At 47.4% G+C, this 19,188-nt stretch overlaps 2 protein-coding genes across 2 annotated transcripts; both read left to right on the plus strand.

Annotated features, from left to right (window-relative positions):
- Positions 1-261: 261 nt before the first annotated feature.
- On the plus strand, positions 262-18,943 carry RBL10 (RHOMBOID-like protein 10). The gene is made up of 9 exons (XM_086780731.1): positions 262-603; positions 15,609-15,895; positions 16,084-16,138; positions 16,263-16,343; positions 16,796-16,892; positions 17,064-17,131; positions 17,242-17,340; positions 18,306-18,347; positions 18,444-18,943. Exons 1-9 carry the CDS (start codon positions 373-375, stop codon positions 18,591-18,593), a joined length of 1,110 nt encoding a protein of 369 aa, XP_086636857.1. The 5' UTR covers positions 262-372; the 3' UTR covers positions 18,594-18,943.
- Positions 11,308-13,165, plus strand: LOC147614188 (uncharacterized). Its single transcript, XM_086780421.1, has 2 exons — positions 11,308-12,205; positions 12,240-13,165. Exon 1 carries the CDS (start codon positions 11,603-11,605, stop codon positions 12,059-12,061), a length of 459 nt encoding a protein of 152 aa, XP_086636547.1. The 5' UTR covers positions 11,308-11,602; the 3' UTR covers positions 12,062-12,205; positions 12,240-13,165.
- Positions 18,944-19,188: the final 245 nt, after the last annotated feature.

The following is a 19,188-nucleotide window of genomic DNA, read 5'->3' on the forward strand; positions in this document are numbered from 1 at the left end:
TCTCTCTCTCTCTCTCTCTCGGGGCTTCTGCTCGGCTGAAAAAGGCGATACAACCTCCTTTTTAACTGCCTTGCATGTTGGTGGGAAGCATCTAGAAGAAGAGAAATAAAAAAAGTCAAAAAAAAAGCATGGGCGAAACCCAACCTACAGTTTTATTAAAAAGAGCCATTTAATTAAACTAAGGTTTCCTCAACTAATTAATTAATTAATGTGAAAGAAAATTTGGCACCCATGTATATATTTGTCTTTAAAATAGCTCAAGATTATTTAAAACGTCTTTAGAGTAGGCATTCAACTCGAAGGTTCACCTTGGCGCCGCACACAAGCAATGGGATCAGTTTTCTAGTAAGCGATTCGTGCTGTTGGGTTGCCATGGATTTGCTGGGCAGCTTGGGAAATGGGGGTTTACGGGAAGCCTTCTCTGTGGCTGCGAGTTCATTTTTTCAGCCCTCCAAAGCCAAGGATCCCACGAAGAGAATGCGATTTCAGTTGCGTTGCTTCTCGCACGATCTTTCCTCTCTGCAATACTCTTTGGGCCTGTTTGCAGCCGGCTCTGACATCCATGTCGTCTCTTCGGCTGGCAACTTTCTGGAGAAAATCCAGGTATGCATTATCTCCCACCCTAACCAGAAGAACCATGATAGACTTGGAAATTTTGTATGCCCATGAGAAACCCTCTACAAACAAGCCTTGGGTTTCGTTAAGAGTTCTCTTCCCCGATTCTCTCTGTATGCATGTTTCATGATGGGCCTCCATCAATTGATGAACTTGGCAGGCTTGGAATTCGTGCAATGTCTCTTGGCCATCCAGTATTACCCACCCCATCAATTGATGAACTTGGCAGGCTTCGGATTCACTCGTTAGGGGGGGGGTTCCGGCCCTTGTCAGGGGTGATGCATTAGAGAGATCATTAGAGAGATCAGGGATGCTTGGGACTATACCTATTGGAGCTGAGGCATCACAGAGATAGACTACTAAGGCAGCAGCCAGAATACAGCACAAACATATTCAGTGACTTCTTTGGCCTGCAACAGAGCCCCCTGTTGACACTTTGCATATACGAGATTTGCCCAGACACATGGACTAGAATAGAGCTAGATGTCCCCATGGACTGAGCACCCCAGACCCGTCGCAGGCTGGCACCATGCACCCGGGGAGTCTTCCGAAAGCCACAAATTGACCTTCCTAATTGTGCTGATTTGTTGCATCTGTTTTGCTTTGCGTTTGACGATGTTTTCTGGTGCAATCGTTAGTTGGGAGCATGAAGATAAGTAGAAGGGCACCCATGACTAGGAGTATGAGCGCAACGAATTGCTCCAGACCTTTGGCTATATAGGTGGCCAGAGAGTCGTTGCATTGTTTGACAGTGGCGGCACGGAGGATGTGGTCACGAAACAAGCCGCTCGGCGAGCCCGTTTCATCTTGACTTCGGTAGACAAGAAAGTTGAGGGATTTAGCATAGGCATGACGACGAGCATCAAGGTTGAAGCTCAGAGTGCTAAGTTAGTCATTCAGGGCATAGAGTTTGTGCGTGATTTTATGGTTGTCCCTCTTGTAGGAGCATAAATAATTTTGGGCATTAAGTGGTTTCACAAGTTTCAGCCAGATATCAAGTGGGACGAGCACACTTTTGTGATTAATCGGAATGTGTCTAAAGTTCCAATGACTATTAAGTGTGAGCCAGGGGTTCCAAACTTCTCTCATAAGCCATTTACAGGCTAAAAGAGAAATCAGGAAAGGCGCACAATGTGCGATGATTTACATCCAGACTGTTGAGATGGTGGCCAGGGCTTCAGAGAAGTACAAGGTTCTCCATGACAAGTTCCAAAAGATTTTTTTTCGGGACAATCTCCCTCCCCAATTCCCTCTGTCCAAACCAGAGGACCACAGAATACGCCTCCTCCCAGGCTCGGATCCCCCGAGAGCAAGTTTCCATACCGCCTTTCCAAGGCAATGGAATTAGAGTTGGATCGCCAACTCTAAGAACTGTTGCAATCTGGTTTCATACGTCCCAGTGTGTCGCCATTTGTAGCTCTGATTCCGTTTGTCAAGAAGAAGGATGGGTCTTCTGTCGGAATGCACAACGGAAAATGAGACAAGTGCTGTGGAAAACAAAATGCAGACGTGTAGAGAGAGAAGTTGTATAAACTCTGCTATAATATCAAGAATCCGATACAAAATAGGTGTGGGGAACAAGGGTGGTATTTATACCGCCCTCCAAACCCAATCTCGCCAAGTAACCTATGTAGCCACACAACCTAGCAAGTAGCACCACAAGCAGCCTGGTACTTTGCCTCTGTAGAAGACAAGGCAATAGTTGGCTGCCTGATGTTGCTCTATGAAATAGCTCTCCTGAGCCAAGTTGCTGCCTGATGTAGATCTCCTCGTGTCTGGATCTTCTCCCCAATCTGAGTCACTCCAACCTTGAAGTTTGACTCAATCCGTCGTTCCCCTCTAGTGTCATAGAAGAGTCCAAGTTCCTTCGTACCTTGCAGATACCGCAAGATCCGCATGTTAGAAGTCATCTCCTGTCTTTATCAAATACCAAGGCCTCTGTTGTGGGTGTGCCTGCCCTTTGTAGGTGTTTTATCATTTTTCCTCGCTCCTCGTATTTTTTTTCCATTTTTTCCTATTTTTCTAGGGTGTGGGATGCAGTGTAGGACCTGTCGACTGTACCACATGCCGGCCGACTGGTCACACAGGCAGTCCCAGTTGCTCTATGCTATTGGCCGACCTTACACGTGTGAGGGCCGACTATGATATGCTGGCCAACTGTTGTATTTTCTTGTCATGGGCATTTCATGTCCAGTCGGTTGTCCATCTACTGGCCGACTGCACTCATGGGGCCATATAAAATGGCTCCATGGCCCCCCACCTATCATATCTTGTTTTCATTGCGGGATCTTGTGTATAGAGAAGAGTTACACGCCTATCTCTCTCCTTCTCTTTTGCTGTCTATTTTCTACACTCTACTTGCTCTTGTGATCTCAGATTTTGTTATCATCTTTGCTGCATATTTTGACATGGTATCAGAGCCCTAGGCTCTTGAAAGATCTTGGGAGTTTTCTGAGCAAGAGGGGGATTGTTACGTTGCTGATTGGTGGACTGTTAGGGACTGTTTGGGAAGAGAAGTAGCAAGCGGAAGGCGGGCTAAGGTGCTGGACAGCCACTTGCAGGTTTCAAGTTTTTTTTTCCCACCCACCCACCCTTTTTCAGTTACATCCCCGCGATGGCAGATTTGTTAGAGATGGCTGAGAAGCATGTGAAGATCCCAACTCTCCCCACGTTCCCAGTGGACCGTCAGTTGGACGGGAACAATTACGGCATCTGGAAGGTGACGATGGAGTCTGTGCTGGAGTCATATGACCTTGCTGATTTCATTGTTATCGGGGTTCCACGGCCGGAAGCAGATGAAGGGGAGTTATTGTCAATGAAGAAGGACCGCGAGGCACAGGCACAGATGTGGGATCGTGTCAACGCCAGGGTCCGGTCATTTATCTTCCTCAACTGACACCACAAGTAATCAATCACGTAAAGTATATGACGCTGGCCAGAGGCATATGGCAACACTTGGCTTCTCTTTATAATAGGGTATCGCCCATGAAGAGGATTTCCTTGGAAGTGCAGCTGGGTTATGAACCCTGCAAAGTCGTTGACGATGTGGGAGCACATTAACAAGCTGCAAGCCCTTCAGCAAGAAGTCCTCCAGGCTGGGAAGGAGATATCATCAGAAGATATGGCCATTACTTTGTTGTCCCACTTGCCTGCTCAGTATTCCGCTTTCTACTCCTCTTTGATTACTAGTGGTAGGCTCATCACCATTACCTGGGAGGAGCTTGTGCCTATGGTCCTAGACCAGGAGGAACGTTTCATGAACCCTCCTCACAGCGGAGGTTCGGAGGCCTTAGTTGGCCAACGGCCGAAAGGCCGGAATAACAACAAGGGCAAAGGGAAGGCTTCACCGGAGAAGTCTTCTAAGAAGAAGCCTGAAACAGAACGAGAGAAACTGAAGGCCGAGCGGTCCTGCAATGATTGTGGGGAATGGATTCTTGACAGTGGTGCTTCCAGGCACATGACTCCGTCCCGTGACTTCTTTTTGGATCCGAAACGGCAGTTAGGTCGCATTTTCATTGGCGACAACTCCACCATTCCGATTCGGAGTGAGGGCCGGATGTAGATTATTCCCGACGGCAAGGGGGGCAAGCATGCCTCCCGTGTTCTTTATGTCCTTGCTCTTGGTTTTCATCTTTTGTCAGTGCATGAAATATGCAAGACTGGCTTTTGGGTGGAATTTGAGGAGCAACCAGGGCTCTTTCCCATGGGAAGTTTGGAGAGAACAGCTTCCACTTCCCCTTGAGTAACAGGAGCATCAAGTTGAACCGCCACATCAGGGTCAACTTGATATCGTACTTCAGCAAACAATGACTCCCTTGCAGCCAGGACAGCCGGCGAGACATCCTCTCGGGGGGCAAGCAAATCTTCATAAAACCTGATGCAATGCTGAATAACCTCAGAAGGTTGAGTAACAAGGTTGCCTTGGGCATCCATTAGCCTAACAATATTCTCACGTATATGTTTTTGATGCAACTTATCATAGAAGCGATGAGATTGACAGTTAGCATCCCGCAAAGCATCAAGACGTGCAAGTAGTTTAAAGCGAACATATTGTGCTTCCTGCACCCTAGATAGCTCCTTTTTCAACCATTCTATGGCATCCACAACTTCAGCATCCATAGAGTCAGTAAACATGAATGCCTGCAAGCCCTTTAAAAGCGACTCAAGAAGAGCCACATGCTGTTTTTGTATAGAGGCATTAGCAATACCATAATGCCGCGCTAATTTCTGAGTGTTGGTAAGGAACATTGGCCAAGCATGATCATCAGCCATGGACACTCTTGTGGAGAAATGTCGTATCAACTGACACATATAAACATCAAAAACTTCATGCTCCAAAAAAGTGTGATTTAAGCGCAAAGGCAAGCGTCCCAACAAGCCTTTATATGCATCCACAGGATGATAGACCATTTCAAACACAAGCGGCCAATGATCCGACAAAACCTGTTGCTGATCAATCACCATCATAGTAAGAACCTCTGGCAAAAAGAGATCTTGATGTAAAATATACATCCTATCCAATCTAGCATAAGTGCCCCGAAATTGTTGTGAGGCATAAGTGTAACCCCTTTCATCTGGATGCAACCAAGACCACATGTCTTGTTTTAGCGACCTTGCTACAAAAGCTTCCCACACTATTCTCTCCGGGCCATCCATTACAGAATGAGGGGACGTGGCTTGCTCCCTGGAGACACACATATTAAAGTCTCCCATCACAAAGCCATGATGAGAGATTGAAAGAGCACACAAGTCATTCCACAGCAAACGGCGTGCACAAGCATTATTTGGAGCATACACCCCTAACAACCATAAAGGCGTATCATCCCAAACAATCTGTATCACTAGAAATCTTCCATGAACATCTTGAATCACAAGAGAAGGCTGAAACTGCGAACGAACAGCAAACATAACACCTGATTGCGAAGCAGGATGTCCGTTGTAGAAAACATGAAACCCCTTATATACATAGGCTTTGCTAGCCAACTTATGCTGCTTATGTTCAACTGCACACAAAACATCCCAATCATGACAAAAAGTTGTACGCCAAAGCTTGAACTGCTTTTGGCGCGAAGAAATACTCTTTACATTCCATTGTACAATTTTCATAAGCCTTCCCAGAAAAGGAATCAACAAGGCCGTGTACTAGGCCCAGGACAATCTGCCAAATCATGAACCTTTTGAAGCATTGCATTTTTAGACATGGTATTTGTGATCTCAGATTGCCCTTGGAGTTCCCGAGCACGTGCCGAAGGGTAATGACCATCCCATGGCGAGATGACCTCACCCTTCGAACCAAACACAAGAGGCAATTGTTGTTGTGCTTCTTTTGTTAGGCGACTTCTAATAGGATAGCATTCTACTCTATCCACCCCAAGAGCCCCTGTACCCTGAGAAAGTTGGCCTCCCTGTCACGTGCATCCCACACTTGGATGCCACGTAGACATTCTGTACAGAAGGTGCAGGACCTGGGATGGTGAACTGGTCCCATGTGAGCCCAGTCCGGGACGAGTCAGCCAGGGATCCATCTCAGTCGTCCGAGGTCAGGTGTGCATTGTCCTGCACATGAGTCCAAGGTCAGGTGTGCATTGTCCTGCACATGAAGCAGTGCCAGTCCGCGCTGTGAGTCTCCCTCTGGAATGATGTCAGATGTTCTGTGTATCTGGTTGGCAACTGGATGCCAGGCCTCTGTAGGCATGTAGGATTGCATGTAGAGATGGGGCCAGCCCATAGGGCTACCCCAAGTTGGAGGATCTAGCTTGCATTTGTAGTATGGGCATGGGGGAGGTGTCCAACCACCCCCAAGGGGCCAGGAGAGCCCAAGGCTATGCCCACCAGCCAAGGCATGGGCTGGAGGGGCTGTCAGCCAGCCCTAGGGCTGCAAGAGAGGCAGCCGACAGGGTTAGAGGCCTTCTCAACCAGTCGACCAGGTGTGGGGGGCAGCCCTACACCTCTACGCATGGTGCCCAGCAGCCAGGGTGCTGTCCCAGAAGGCTGGACAGCAGTGTGAACTCATGCGCAGGCTGGACAGAAGGAATAGAGTGTGAAAACACTATATTATATTTAACTCAGTCGTGGGTCTTCAGTAAACCAGCCGACTGGATGTTTTGGGAAGTATAAAAGCCCAGCCCATAGTTTCATTAGAGGCATCTCATAATTCACCAAGAGCTCCAAGCAACCAAGGGCCAGGACAGCCAAGAACATTGCTAAAGCTAAGGGGTGAAGGACTGAAGGTCAAGGGCAGGTTTTCCAGCCAAGAAAAGGTCAAGTACTCTTGTATTTGTTTCAGATTCACATCATTCTAATAAAGCAAATACACCATCCGTGGTGGGGGCCCTACAGAGGGTATTTGGGACCCAATACTGTGTCCTCTCCATCTCCCCCTTCTCTCTCTATTTTCTGCACATCGTCTTTCAGTTTGTGCGTTAATTCCGTCGCGAAAAGACTGCTGTTTTCTGAGTTTTGAAGTACCGATTCCTTCTCCGAAGCTTCCGCACATCACAGTGGTATCAGAGCCTACTTCAAGGACGAAGATTCAGCAAAGAAAACCAGAAAATTTTTTCGCTCGTGTGGTTGGTTTTTAGACGCCGGTGGACTACCCTTTTCGGAGTGACTCCTGTCCCTCGAAGGACGGTTGGTTTTTAGCCTCCGGAAGCCTCCGGAAGTCTCCCACACACATAGTGGATGGTCAGATTGCGTTCCGGAAAGGAACTGAATATTCCCGCTATGGCGAGCTTTGGCGACGAGAGAGAACCAGAACCCTGGGACCAGAGTGCACCAGGCAGCCCAGCTAGGGCACCCGGCTTGAGTGTACAAGACATGTTCCAGCAGATGATGCGAGCAATCGCAGACCAGACAACCAAGTTGGACGAGCAGAAGGCGCGGATTTTGGCTCTGGAGGAGCGTTCTCGCTCTCCAGCGTCGCGTTTTCCATCTCCTCCTCCCTCTCCTTCCGTACCCCAGATACCAGATCCTCGTCACAGGGACCCTCTCGAGGGGTCACAGCCGCAGTCAAGCTCCTTGCTTGAGATGCAGATACGGGCATTGGAGATTCGACAACGAGAAGACGAAGCCATGCGACGAGTGGAACACGAGCGTTACCTCCGAGCTTTGGACGCCAGATTGACACCGGCGGCGCCCTCGAATCATTTTCCCGAGAAAATGAACTTCAGTAAGTATAATGGTAAACTCGATCCCACTACTCTGTATTCATGGTTACATCAATTTGAAGCTTACTTTGCCGCAGTTAGGAAAACAGATATTGACAAAGTGATCTTAGCCAGTTGGTATTTGGAAGGTGAGGCCATTCCTTGGTGGACTCAGTGGGCTCATGCCCACACCAGATCAGGTATGGCAGCTTATGGGTGGGACGAGTTCGTCCGTGACCTTAAGCAGCGGTTTTTACCGCCCCACTACCTTGAGCGACTCGAAGACGAGTTCAGGGGTGCGCGTCAGAACGCGCAACCAGTCCTTCAGTTTGCCAATAGAATTTCGACCTTGTGTCTACAATTAGGCTTATCTGATGCGGACAAGAAAGGGCAGTTTTTGTATGGCCTGGACACGCATATCCAATGGGAGGTGCGTATGTTTAGACCAGCCACCTTTGAGGACGCACTCTCGCTTGCGCAGAGTGTAGAAATGAAACACAATGGTGGCAAGCCCAAGACTTCCCAGCCGGCTTCTCCCAAGGCTAACACCTCGGGGGGCAAAAGCCAGAACCAGACGGGGTCTTCCCCAGGACAGAGCCCGGGAGCCTCTGGCTCCAAGAACTCGAACAATGCGTCTAAGCTTACTCTAGACCAGAAAGCGGAGGCAGGCAAGACAGGTGGCAAGTTGAGTGCTGAGGAGCTTGCTCAGTACAGGAAGGAGGGTAGATGTTACTTTTGTCACACAAAAGGACATACTTCTCGGGATTGCCCGAAGAAGCCTCCAAAGCCCGCCGCCGCCTCCACAGCTTCCGTGGTGAGCACAGCTCCCACACAGACCCCAGTGGCTACCCCTAGTTCTTCAACCCCCGGTGCTTCAGTTGGAGCAATTATTAGCCGGGAGCTCGAAGATAAGCAGAAGGGCGCCCATGACCAGGAGTATGAGCGCAACGAATTGCTCAAGTCCTTTGGCTACATAGGTGGCCAGAGAGTCGTTGTCTTGTTTGACAGCGGCAGCACGGAGGATGTGATCACGGAAGAGGCCGCTAGGCGTGCCCGCTTCGAGCTCACTCCGGTGGACAAACAAGTTGAGGGATTTAGCACAGGTATGACTACGAGCGTCAAGTATGAAGCTCTAGGTGCTAAATTAGTCATTCAGGGCATAGAGTTTGTGCGTGACTTTATGGTTGCCCCTCTTGTAGGAGCAGACATAATTTTGGGGATCCAGTGGTTTCACAAGTTTCTCCCTGATGTCAAGTGGGACAAGCACACGTTCCAGATTGATCGGAATGTGTCAAACACCCCTGTGACCATTAAGTGTGAGCCAGGTATTCCAAACTTTCCGCTCATAAGCCACTTGCAGGCTAAGAGAGCAGTCAGGAAAGGCGCACAGTGTGCGATGATTTACATCCAGACAGCCCAGACGGTGGCCAATGCTTCCGAGAAGTACTCGGTTCTCCATGAAAAGTTCCAGAAGATTTTTCTTCGAGACAGTCTCCCTCCCCAGCTTCCCCCGTCCAGACCGGAGGATCACAAGATTGACCTCCTCCCAGGCTCGGAACCCCCGAGCAAGTTTCCGTATCGCCTTTCTAAGGCAATGGAATCGGAGTTGGACCGCCAACTCCAAGAATTGTTGCAAGCTGGCTTCATCCGCCCCAGCGTGTCGCCGTTTGCAGCACCGATCTTATTTGTCAAGAAGAAAGATGGGTCTTCTCGGTTGTGTGTCGATTATCGTGCACTCAACAAGCTGACTATCAAGAGCAGATTCCCGATGCCTCGAATTGACTATATTCTGGAGAGGCTGAATGGAGCTAAGGTGTTCTCTAAATTGGATTTAAAGAGTGGGTACCACCAGGTTCGGATTGTTGAGGGGGACATCCCCAAGACAGCTTTCCGTACAGAACGGGCCCACTATGAATTTGTGGTCATGCCATTTGGTTTGACGAACGCCCCAGCTACATTTAACCGCATGATGATGCGTATTTTCCGGGAGTTGATTGGAGTGTGTGTGTTCATATTTTTGGACGACATACTCATATTTTCAGCTACAGTTGAGCAGCATGACATTGATGTGGAGAAAGTCCTTAAGTTGCTGGAAAGCAACGAGCTCTATATCAATGAAAAGAAGTCAGAATTTTATCTGTTCCAGGTACATTACTTGGGATATATAATTAGTGCCGAAGGCATTCGACTTGATCCGGCTAAAGTGGCCGAGATTGTGAACTGGGAAGTACCTCAGACTGCTTATGACATTAGATCATTTGTGGGTATATGCCAGGCATACTCCACCCACATTGACAGGTTTTCTGATCTCTCGGCAGACCTCACCGATCTGCTAAAGGGAGTGAAAACAAGGAGGCAAAAGATTCGAATGACTCCACGAGCGTTGGAGGCATTCCAGAACCTCAAGGTGGCTTTGTCAGAAGCGCCTTGTTTAGCCCTTGCCTCGTGGGACGAACCATTTCAGGTGATCACCGATGCGAGTAACATCGCAATTGGAGGTGTATTGCAACAGAATGGTCATCCAGTAGCTTACATGTCTCGTAAGTTACTGCCCGCCGAAAAGAATTACTCAGTCTACGATCGTGAACTCCTAGCAGTCATTCAGGCCTTGAAACATTGGAAACATTTCTTGTATGGCCGTGACTTCGAGGTTCGCACTGACCATCAGGCATTACGCTGGATTCAGACGATGCCCAGTGCACAGTGGAGTGATCGACAGCACCGCTGGAGTCAGATATTCCAGCAGTTTGGTGGCATGATTGAGTACCTTCCAGGAAAGGCCAATCCAGTGGCCGATGCTTTGAGCAGGAAGGGACAAGTATCCGCGATTCAGACCACTCGACTAGACCTTGTTGGTACAGGACTAGAAGACATGAAGCACACGTACGCGGATTCCGAGGAATTCGGTACACAGTGGGAACAGGCATTGGATGCCACAGGACCATGCCATTTTCTGATACGCGATGGTTGGCTTTACTACAAAGGCCGACTATGTGTCATGAAATCATTCCGGGCAGCTCTTCTCCATGATGCCCATGACGCCATTACAGGTGGTCACAGGGGCATGAATTCGACTCTGGAGAAATTAGAACAGCAATACTATTGGCCAAAGATGAGGCGTGATGTGTTTACCTATGTACAACGCTGTGACATTTGTCAAAAGGTGAAAGCTCCTCGTGGAAAGAAGATAGGGTTGTTACAACCTTTGCCAATTCCTGAGGGCCCTTTCCAAGACATTTCGATGGACTTTGTCACAAATCTGCCTCCCAGTCCGAGTAAGCGTAATACACAGTGTTTGACTATTGTTGACAGGTTCAGCAAATTTGTGATGCTTATTCCTTGCAGGGCCAATGTGACCGCCGAGGATGTTGCCCAGCTATTTATTCGGCATTGGTACCCGATTGGTGGGATTCCTAGGACCATAGTGTCAGCGATGCCAAGTTTACCAGTCATTTTTGGAGGGCATTGTTTGATAATTTTGGTACTAAGTTGAATTTTTCCAGTGCATTCCACCCACAGACAGATGGCCAGACAGAATATACAACCAGTTGGCCTTTGATGTGCTGAAGTGTTATGTCCACGATCAGCAAGGTAAGTGGGAATCGTTTTTGCCTTTAGTTCAAGCTGTTCTGAATGACTCTTTTTCTTCAGCTATTGGCAGGACTCCATATGAGGCAGCGTTTGGAAGGCCTTTCCAGTCGTTGTTAACCAGGACCTCGTCTTCAGTACCGGAGGCGAACAGAGTGACGGAGTCTTACCAGGAGATACTAGAGTCCGTCAAAGACAGATTGGCTAAAGCGCAAGAGGCCTACACTTGACAGGCCAATAAAGACCGAAGGGACATGAAGTTTTCGGAAGGAGATTGGGTATATCTTCGGATTATGAAGCAAAGATTAAAGCAGGTGGGCAAGCGATGCCCAAAGTTGTCTTTCAGGAGCTTCGGACCATTCCCCATCCGGAAAAAGATTAATGAGGTGTCTATGCAGTTAAAGCTACCTCCGAGTTGGACTATGCACGATGTATTTCATGTCAGTTGGTTGAAGCCATATGCAGGTCCACCCCCTTCAGAGGTCAAAGACGAAGCGGAACCAGACATCATTGATGAAGCAGAGGTAATGGTTCCAGAACAGATCCTTCTGCACCGTTTCAAGCATGGCTCAGGCCGAAGACTACGACAGTTCCTCACGAAGTTTCAGGACCGAGGAACTCATGAAGCGGTATGGCTCGACAAGGAATTCTTCGAGGACTATCCGGCTTTATTGACGGATTATTTGGAGGCTATGCAGCTTCCGTCAAGTTAAGCAGAAGGGGATGTCACGTGCATCCCGCACTTGGATGCCACGTAGACATTCTGTACAGAAGGTGCAGGACCTGGGATGGTGAACTGGTCCCATGTGAGCCCAGTCCGGGACGAGTCAGCCAGGGATCCATCTCAGTCGTCCGAGGTCAGGTGTGCATTGTCCTGCACATGAGTCCAAGGTCAGGTGTGCATTGTCCTGCACATGAAGCAGTGCCAGTCCGCGCTGTGAGTCTCCCTCTGGAATGATGTCAGATGTTCTGTGTATCTGGTTGGCAACTGGATGCCAGGCCTCTGTAGGCATGTAGGATTGCATGTAGAGATGGGGCCAGCCCATAGGGCTACCCCAAGTTGGAGGATCTAGCTTGCATTTGTAGTATGGGCATGGGGGAGGTGTCCAACCACCCCCAAGGGGCCAGGAGAGCCCAAGGCTATGCCCACCAGCCAAGGCATGGGCTGGAGGGGCTGTCAGCCAGCCCTAGGGCTGCAAGAGAGGCAGCCGACAGGGTTAGAGGCCTTCTCAACCAGTCGACCAGGTGTGGGGGGCAGCCCTACACCTCTACGCATGGTGCCCAGCAGCCAGGGTGCTGTCCCAGAAGGCTGGACAGCAGTGTGAACTCATGCGCAGGCTGGACAGAAGGAATAGAGTGTGAAAACACTATATTATATTTAACTCAGTCGTGGGTCTTCAGTAAACCAGCCGACTGGATGTTTTGGGAAGTATAAAAGCCCAGCCCATAGTTTCATTAGAGGCATCTCATAATTCACCAAGAGCTCCAAGCAACCAAGGGCCAGGACAGCCAAGAACATTGCTAAAGCTAAGGGGTGAAGGACTGAAGGTCAAGGGCAGGTTTTCCAGCCAAGAAAAGGTCAAGTACTCTTGTATTTGTTTCAGATTCACATCATTCTAATAAAGCAAATACACCATCCGTGGTGGGGGCCCTACAGAGGGTATTTGGGACCCAATACTGTGTCCTCTCCATCTCCCCCTTCTCTCTCTATTTTCTGCACATCGTCTTTCAGTTTGTGCGTTAATTCCGTCGCGAAAAGACTGCTGTTTTCTGAGTTTTGAAGTACCGATTCCTTCTCCGAAGCTTCCGCACATCACACTCCCGGCCTCTCAATCCTGGTCTGTTGGCTGGGCACCTGAACCCAAAGGGCGACGAGCATATGTATGTAAGGGCCCCTGATGAGTATGCAAAGGACCCCGCCAAACAGCATCTGAGAAATCCCCCAGCGGGGCAACAAATCGTGTCTTTTTACCACGTACTTCCACCCATGGCTGCTCAACCTCATTCTGAACATCCACATGTACATCCATGTGCTGGGCATCATGTAAAGGAGCATCATGCTCATCTTCCACGGGCAACTGCCCATCAACGATATCCTTGGTAGCAACTACTTGTTCTTTCTTAGGACATTCGGAGACAAAGTGGCCCATCTCACCACATTTGAAACAGTGGCCAGCAAATGTATCCCACCTCAATTCATACATTAAAGGTTGCAGACCAGCCATATTGACACGCAAATGTGTCGGCCTAGGTCCAGTATCCCACAACATGCATAGACGATTTTGGTTTCTAGATGTCATTCGAGGCACCACCAAGACATCACCGATACCTTGCATGAGACCTGGTAAAACACGCCAAAACATTGGTGGGAATTGTTTCACTTCAACCCAAACTGGGCAAGCCTGGCGCAACATATCTTGGTACCACGGGCTTCGGAAGTGCAAAAAAGTATTTCATAAAGCCTCTCGGACCATCATAAATCTCCTCAAGTGCCTCAGGCGACACCAAGTGGCCCAACCATGCTCTAAGATGAGGCAAGAACGAAATACGCCCAGTAAAGAAGAAGATAGCAGCACGATCATGAAAATCTGCTAGCTGTTGTAGCAACAAAGGAGTCTCCGTGCATACATCAGCCACACCACCATTATCTACTGTAGCCATTTGCACGCTATTTGCCTTCACATATTCTTGCAGAAGCTCACCAGTGATCTGCAGCAAACGTGCAAACTCCGGAGAAGGTACCTGAGAACTTTCCTCTGTATTCTCTCCAACATTCACCGGAGTGTAGCTTGCATCAACATCAAGCCTTTGACGTTTTTGTTGCTCCGAGGCATCTGAAGCATAACCCACATCCTTCTCGATCATCTCCTCAATAAGATCCATGTTAAGGCTATTGGCAGCCATGCCACCAACAGCAGCAGCCGGGTCATCCAAATCCATGTACAAAAGCAAAGAAAACCCGTTCTCTCAAACCCTAATTCAGCACCTGAAAACCCTAATTCAGCACCTGCAAACCCTAATTCAGCAGTCTGCAAAGACTTCAGAAAGCACGCCTCAAATCCCAGCCTCTCTCTCTCCCTCTCTCTCTCTCTCTCTCACACACACACACACACACACACACACACTGAGAAGGTGATGTACAGGGAGGAGAAACACAAGGCAGAAATCAACGGGAAGACACGAAGCACAGGAAGCAAACGAACAGGTTGCGAGAAACAAGACGGAAGATGCAGAGAGCAGGTCGCAAGTCTTAAATGAGGAGACAAGCAAGTCGCACATTGAACAGACGAGCAGATCGCAGAGACTCAGGCGAGCAGGTTGCAGGTGAACAGAGACGAAGGCGAGCAGAAGCGCAAGTGAGCAGCGTCGCACGCAAGCAGGGTCGCAGGCGTCGTCAAACCTCTCTCTCTCTCTCTCTCACAATCACTGTGTCCTCTTCTCTCTCTCTCTCTCTCTCTCTCTTTTTTTGCACATCTACATTCTCTCTCTCTCTCCCCCCCCCCCTCTCTCTCTCTCTCTCTCTCTCTATTTTCTGCACATCTACTTCCATTGTGTGCGTTATATTCGTCATGAAAGATTGCTGAATTCTGAGCATTGAAGTTACCGATTTGACCACGAAGCTTCCGCTTGTTAGATTCTCACATTAGATTAATAAGTTTCAAGGCTGTCATGAGCCCGAAAGACAACTGTAATGGAAATACTGATGAGGTTAGGCTAATGCTAATTAGTGGCTCAATTATGGGGCAGTTATTATTAGTATGCTACTAATTTATGTGCTATTGTAAAGTGACAAATACTTTCTCACCTGTGGTCTACATAAGTGAGGGTGGGCTCATTAATGGGCATTCCCAAGAGGTAGAGACCCTGGGAATGAAGACCAAGGTCAGGCCTTGGTCTGGATCAAGCCTTTTGTCTGGATGGTGGGTCCTGGTGGTAGTGGACACTAGGGGTTGGGTGAGGAGTTAGGCTTGGTGTTGGTGTAGCCTCAGGCTTGGGAGGTTCGCGAGGGAAGATATGTCTGGATGGTGAGCCAGTCAGTCCCTCCATGAAGGTCCATTGCACTAATCCATGATCGAGGTTTGCAGGTGAAAGGAGCTGTAGTTGGGGGGGATTTTTTCTATAAAGAGGTTCTAAATCTCGTCATTCCTCATCATCATCCACTTCCTCCTCAGAGTAGCAAACATATGGTTATGCACTCACATGCTGCTTGGGCCTTTTTGTAAGCAAAACTTGTTTTTAATTTGGCATGTTATCTGACAGGCTAGAAGGCGGACAATTCGTGGACAGTTCAAAAGCAGTAGCATATCAAGACCTCATACCTATGGAAAAGACTTGCATGGCTATGATGAATTCAAGCTTTTAGGGAGCTGGCAATTCTGCATGGGTTGCTTGGGTTCGTTGTCCTCGTGGTTTGAAGGTTTGGGGAGGAGTGCAAAGGATGATCATGGTGGGAAGAGAGCTACCATGGCTTTTTTTGGAAACCCCCCTGGTGAGAACAGCTCGAATAGAAGGTTCTGGACCAATGTTCTGATCGGTTTGAATGTCTTGTAAGCCACAGTAAGCCATGACTTATATTTACCCATAAAGAGCTTTTCTTTGCTTGAAATCATGATGATTAAGGTGCTAATTCATTTAATTATTTGTATTAGGTTTCCTTTTCAGGCATGTCATTATTGAGACTTAGTTCTCCACATAAGATATCATGCTGTGATAAGCTTTTCATTTCAACCTGCAGGATGTTTGTGGCACAGGAAGCCTCTCATGGAAAGCTTCTAATGTTGGGAGCTAAGGTCTAACTTCTATAATCTATAACCGATTTTTGAAATGATGTGTTTTCTTGGTTTATCAAAGCCACCTGCCCAGACCAATGTGGCCGGCTCGTGGGCCCCTTAAAACTCATGCCATCGTTTGTAGGTCAACAGTTTGATTGATCAAGGTCAAGTGTGGCGGTTCCTCACCCCAGCATTCCTACATGCTAGCGTTCCCCATCTTCTGGTCAGTCTCTTGGAAGCTCATTTATATGAATACTGTGTGTCCGTCAATGTGCACTGCTTTTTTTTTTTTGGCCAGTTAAGTGTGAAAATATAAACTTTGGAACAAGAAATGCTATAGTTATATTAATTTGAGAAGTACAAGGTGTTACTCTCATGTAAGCAAACTGCGATCTACCTGCATCAAACCACCACACATGCACAAATACACATTGGTGGACTCACCAACCCAACCATACAGTGGTCGGGAGGAGTCTAGGTCGGTGAGTTCAACTCCCCATGTCTTCTCTTTGGATGCAGTTGCCTACATACGGGTGTACCATAACTTCTATGGTAGTAGTTTGTATAATGCTATGGCACTAGGCATACACTCAAGCTTTTCTCTTTAGTATATGGGAAAGGTATTTGTGGAGGAGAAACTTGAATGCTCATTTCTTTGAGATGTGATGTATGCAGACCAATTGTTACTCTCTCAATTCTATTGGTCCGGTTATCGAGGCACAAGGAGGACCCGGGAGGTTTTTGGCAGTCTATTTTGGATCTGCAATTACAGGTGTGGAAGTTGGTTGAGATTGGCTTTCTTGTACGTTTGTCATTCTTGGACTCGGGCCTTTCCTTGTCCGGGCATTTGCGCCCTCTTGCTGGGAATGTATGATATAGGCCTTTTCATGAGCTATTTCAGAGCAATCACCTGATCAGTCTTACATTTACATGGTTGATACAGGGTTTTTTATGAGCTATTCTTTCACTAGAGCTCCTGCTGTTGGTGCTTCTGGTGCCGTCTTTGGTCTGGTAACTTCCACACACTTTGAGTTGTTAAGACACATCAATTCTGACAGCAATTTTCTTGCTAATATGAGAAGTAGCAACTCGATGAAAGTGGTTTTTGTACTACATTTCAGGTCGGTTCTTTGGCAGTTTTCTTACTCAGACATAAAGATCTTCTTAGTGGAGCTAACCAAAGCCTTTCAAACCTTGCACGCATGATTGTAATCAACTTGGTATAAACCACCTATCCTCTACCGGTTTCAATCTTTTTGCATATTGGGTGAAACATTGAAAGGATAAAAAATGACCACCTGCTTAGAAGTCAGGTTTTGATGGTTGCAGTTTTGATGGTTAAGGTTTTCTTTAAGGTTTTTAAGGCAACTACGCATTCTTTTTTTTCCCAGAAGACAATTAGTTTTTATTTTTTTGGATCATATGTATATATAAAAAAAGGTGTGTTTGTTGGAAGTCACACCTCCAACTGGGATGTGTAGTATGATAGCCACTCGGGCAAGGGCCCAAGGTCCTCACTTATAACTATGTTCTGCTCTGGCTGCCCTGCTGTGTTCTAAAGGCACCAATGGGAGCTCATTGCCTATGTGCGAAAGACATGAAGCAGAACTTAGCAATATGCTTTTGCTATTCAAGAGAGCTGGAGGCTTTTTCTTGGCCAATAGGTAGGTCCTTTTAAGGAGTGCCTGAGGGTTACCTTTGTAATGACTTGCTCCGTCTATCAGGACTGACCTCTCTCCTCTCTCTTCCTTCTGTGGCAGAAGCCATGAGAAGTTTCTTGGTAACACTAAAAGTCAGCATTAGAGGCCTCTATCCCCCTTATAGTGATGACCAGGAGGTGGCACATCTAGAGCTCAAGTCCTTTATGCATGGATCTAAGGGGAACTTGTGGTGATGGCACACTAGTTGGAAAATGTGTTGAAGGAAGAGTACTTCTGGGTAGCGGACGAAAGCAGTGCTGGACATGACTTCGTGTTGAGCTAATCTCCCAGTCCACATCAGGAAAGATGATAGAAAAGATGCCCTCAGGCAAGCTCAAGTCTGCCTTTGTGGTGATTACATAGTCTATTAGCTCATAGTAAGACATGGGTTGATTTCTTGTTATCGATAAGTTTACAAATGATTGAGTGCTTAAAAAGTTATGTTCATTTTTGTAGCTGTAATAACATGACCTCGGTGAACACAGGTTTTGGGGCTCGCCACCAGTAAAATTGATAATTGGGGCCATGTGAGCTGTCCACACTTTTTTGTAGCAATTTTTTTGTAAAATCTCCCAGAGGGTAAAGAGGTGAATCTGGATGACTAATGGTTTGATTGTATGCAGCTAGGAGGGTTTGTTGGAGGAGTTGTGATCTCTTGGGTTGTGGGGCCTGCATATTCTTATAAGCGCGTACCTGGAGAGAGAAAGATGGTACTTGTGGATCAGCCTCCAATCTCTTATCTACTTCCCAAAGCCAGGAGAAATGAGCCTTGAAATTGGCTGGGCCATCTTTCCTGCAAGGCAAGAAGGCGATACATTCAAAATGTTTTTCCGCGAATGGTGTTCCATGTATCACACCGTTCTTACAGAGCCATTGGCGATGCTTTTGTATCTTAATGGATCATATAGAAGTAGGTCCATGTTTGCTACTCCCTGATAAGTAGGGATTTACATTTATTATTAAACTTGGGGCTCGTTTTTGTTGTAAAATGCCCTTGCATTGCTCAATTGAGCACTTGCATACATTAGTGAGAACCTTGCTGAAAGGGAAACACACGTAAAAGAAACCTATGAATACCATAATATGAAATCCACCAAGGCACCTTACCACTTTTACAAATCAATGCTGTACTAGGACAATGTGTATTTGCCTTGCTTTGTGAAACTCTTGTGTCTGTACTTTTCCGTTCATGCACCTTCTGGTGCAAGGCATATGGTTTGTATGCCTGATCTCTGTCATGTCTCTATCTAGTATGTTTATGTGAGTGCTGCTCTCAACAATCCTTTCTACCACAATCAGCACCATATTAATGGGTGGCAACAAATTATACTTGAGAAATTCATCATCTGCTTAAGCTTTATAGCTATT

Source organism: Cibotium barometz, chromosome 42 (assembly GCF_041138505.1).
Source record: "Cibotium barometz isolate CiBa-2024 chromosome 42, ASM4113850v1, whole genome shotgun sequence".
Lineage (NCBI taxonomy): Eukaryota > Viridiplantae > Streptophyta > Polypodiopsida > Cyatheales > Cibotiaceae > Cibotium > Cibotium barometz.